At 38.6% G+C, this 3587-nt stretch overlaps 1 protein-coding gene across 1 annotated transcript; it reads right to left on the minus strand.

Moving 5' to 3' along the window:
- Positions 1–329: 329 nt before the first annotated feature.
- On the minus strand, positions 330–3061 carry LOC130825279 (ABC transporter G family member 6-like). Its single transcript, XM_057690420.1, has one exon. It carries the CDS (start codon positions 2702–2704, stop codon positions 476–478), a length of 2229 nt encoding a protein of 742 aa, XP_057546403.1. The 5' UTR covers positions 2705–3061; the 3' UTR covers positions 330–475.
- Positions 3062–3587: the final 526 nt, after the last annotated feature.

The following is a 3587-nucleotide window of genomic DNA, read 5'->3' on the forward strand; positions in this document are numbered from 1 at the left end:
TAAACTATTGGTTGGTGAACTTCATGACCCAACCAATTACACCCTCCTTTTAAATTTGGTATTTTATGAAGAAATCTATCCAAAACAACAAAAATGTAAAACTAATAAACAAATACCACTTTTTCATGTTAAATTTAAATCGTTCATCATCTAACAAAAGAAAAAATTATTACAATTTTACTGATTGGTCAAAACTTTTTATAAAAGTAGGTGAACTGATTTGTCTAATTACATTGAAAACATTACGAGTAAATTATGAATAAACGTTTAAGCAGTAAACATCATTCATAGAGGGAAAAAACATCCAACTTTTGGAACAATCTTACATTTTCATTCAATGTATTAAAAAAACATATATCATAATAATAATTAAAAATCATAAAAATTTTCACCCAACCCTAATAATATATAGTAATAGTAATTAATAAACAAGATATATAAATATAATCTAATAATAATATTTTAAACCCCATCATCAATTTCTCTTGTTCTTGCTCCCCAATAACAAAGAAATATAAAACAAAATCCTAAAGAAAAAACCCCAAGCAACCGTAATCCACAAGCAACTCCACTTACTCAAATCAGTAATCCCTTGTTGTTGAAGGATATCAGCACCGGTAGTAACACAAGTAGAAGGCGTAATCGTCATCCCCAATGATCCACTGATAGTCTGCAATAATCTTACCTTGATAGAATTAGGGACTGCCCCTAATGGAGTGTTATCGAAGATTTGTACACCTCTAATGAAGCATTTGGTTGGGTCCTGAAACTCGTTTTGCAGGACACCTTCATATGGGTATTTTACTAGTGAAATGTAGTGAAACCAGATCCAGTAATTTGGGATTCGATCTCTGTTGATGAAGAATCCTGAGAATAAGAGGAAATAGGCTAGAATTGCGACGACTATGACGTATCCGAGCATTACGTGTGGGACTACGCCTGAGAGGAAGGACACGAAGGAGTTTCCGGCCCAGAATGAGGCCATTATGATGCCGAAATAGAAGAAGAAGCCCGATGCTCCGCCGTCGAGACCCACGGCCCAAAATGTGGTGGCGGCGAAGGCGAATGAGAGGAAGATTAAGGAAGGTAAGGCGGTTAGGGCGTGGGATAGGACGTAGGATGAGCGGCGGTAGGCGTTGTACGCGGTTTCTCTCATGAAGATGTATCGTTCTTGGAGGAAAACGGGAAGAGCATCGGCACATGTGTAGAAGGTTGTGGACATAGCGAAAGCGAAGAATCCGAGACGTTCTTGAACACCCTTTGGGGAGTTATCGAGCTGCCAGAACATGGTGGCGAGGATAAACCCCGTGACTAGCACCGCTCCAAGCCGGATTCCGAACAGTTCCGGCATCCGCCGGGAGTTCATGATTGATCTGTTGGATAACGTTGCGATTTCGGTGTAAAATGGGTTAGCGAATGTGGGTACCATTGAAGCTGGGCTTGCATCAGTGTTGGTGGCGCCGGATACTAGTTTCCCTCTTGAGATACTTGCACTAATGGCTTCTTTTAAGGACAAACCACCCCTACTATCTTGTGGTGCTCCTTCAATGGCGGGTATGGTGTTTCTTCTTTTTAATTGCCATCCTTTATGGAATTCAACCAAAGGTTTGGTTCCTATCGGAGAACCTTCTAGCTCTCTAATCAAATCAAGGGCAAATTCTGTTTTGTTTTCATTTTCAGGTATTGGGCTCCCAAATTCCTCGAAATAACCCGGTAAATCGGAAGGGGACCCACTGAAAACTGTCTGTCCTTTTGATAGAAATATAAGTCGGTCTAATAACCCCATAATACGGTAGCTAGGTTGGTGTATAGACATCACTACAATACTTCCACTTTGTGCTATCCTTTGCAAGACTTTAACAACCATATAAGCACTTGTTGAGTCCAAACCAGAGGTCGGCTCATCGAGAAACAGTATTATAGGATCATGAATGATGTCGATACCAATCGACACCCTTCGACGCTCACCACCCGACACACCACGGTGACCTTCGTCACCGATGATGGTCTTGGCTGCGTTCCTGAGCCCGAGCTGATCAATCAGTTGCTCAACTCGTGCTTTTTTCTTGGATTTCGACAAGGCTCGAGGAAGTCGAAATTCAGCTGAGAACATTAGTGTCTCCTCGACCGTTAGCATAGGGTATAACAAGTCATCTTGCATTACATAAGCTGATATAACCTTTAGAAGGCGAGATTCTAGTGGTTCTCCATTTAAGGTTATTTTTCCCTTGAGACTACCCTTAGCAATGCGGTTAGCAAGTGCGTCAATAAGGGTAGATTTTCCGGACCCACTTGCTCCTAGCACGGCCATGATCTCTCCGTCTCGGGCTTCGCCCGAAATATCATTCAATAGTGTCTTGGTATGGGAGTGTAGTCGCATTCTTCTTCTAATCTTGACATTGTAGGTAAGGTTTGTGAACCGAAGAACGAAAGGGAGGGCGCGTGTTTCAGGGCTGAGCGCAAGGGTGTGGTGCACGGGTGTTTCATCACCAGTGACCTCCTTGCGCATATCTCCCACACGCTTCAACAGTTGTCCAAGCGTGGGGGAGAATGAAACACGACGACCACCATTAACACCACCGCCACCACCAATATCACCACCGTGGGATTCGAGATCCATGGTGTGATAGTTAGTTGAGCCAAAGTAAGGTAAGAGAGTAGGTGAAGATGAGGCAGAATTATCATCTATAACACGAGATGACATTCTAGTACTAGTACCTCTTAAGATATCCAGCTTTAAGGGCTCTATTTATATTCACACTTTATAAGAAAAAAAATGGAAAACAAGTTTTTTTGAGGTTTGCTAATCTTGTAGTAAAGGGTTGTTTGGCAAAGAAAGGAGTTGATATTGAAGTGGGGCAAAGTGGATGTCCCCTAGTTTAGGAATGGTAAGTTAGTCTCAAATGAAGAAATTGATTGGAAATGTATATATATAGAATTAAATGGTAGACAATAAAATAATAAAGGTAGTTTATTGTTTTGTTGAATATAGTTTGTTGTGAATGTGAAAATTGGGTGTGATAGTGGAGAAAACCATTGAAATTATCATACTTAATAAAGGGTGGGAGGGTGAGAGAGAGGTGACCTAAAATCTCCTAATCTCTTGTCAACACGCCTCAAATTTAATGAGTGAGCACATCACATGAATGCATCAAATAAGACTTGGAGTAAAAAGGTTGGTTTGTTTGGATTATTATATTATACTTTATCTGTTTTTTAAAATTATTTTTATTTCATATTTTGGATTGTTCTATTTATTGAATAATGAATTTGATAGAGAAAAAGTAGGGACCAAAAACATTAAAAAATAATAAAAAAAAAGTTAAAAGAAAATATATGAAGACTACAGCTAATTAAAAAATATTTTTATAAAGTTGTGCGAAAATATGTGGATAGTATAAAGTTGGTTTTTTTCGATTATTATCAAACATACAAATAAAAATGTTGGAAAATGACAAATATCATCCTTAGGGAGCCTTGACAAATGAAATTATTGTAGTGGATAATGGTTAATTACATGAAAATATTTATCTAATTTAGAATTTGATATTTTTAAAATTGGAGTTAAATTAGGCAAAATTTTATAT

The sequence above is a fragment of the Amaranthus tricolor genome, chromosome 10, assembly GCF_026212465.1.
Source record: "Amaranthus tricolor cultivar Red isolate AtriRed21 chromosome 10, ASM2621246v1, whole genome shotgun sequence".
In the NCBI taxonomy this organism is placed as follows: Eukaryota; Viridiplantae; Streptophyta; class Magnoliopsida; order Caryophyllales; family Amaranthaceae; genus Amaranthus; species Amaranthus tricolor.

Excerpts from the sequence above, each read along its gene's own strand:
- LOC130825279 (XM_057690420.1), bottom strand. The coding sequence starts at position 2,704 with ATGTCATCTCGTGTTATAGATGATAATTCTGCCTCATCTTCACCTACT.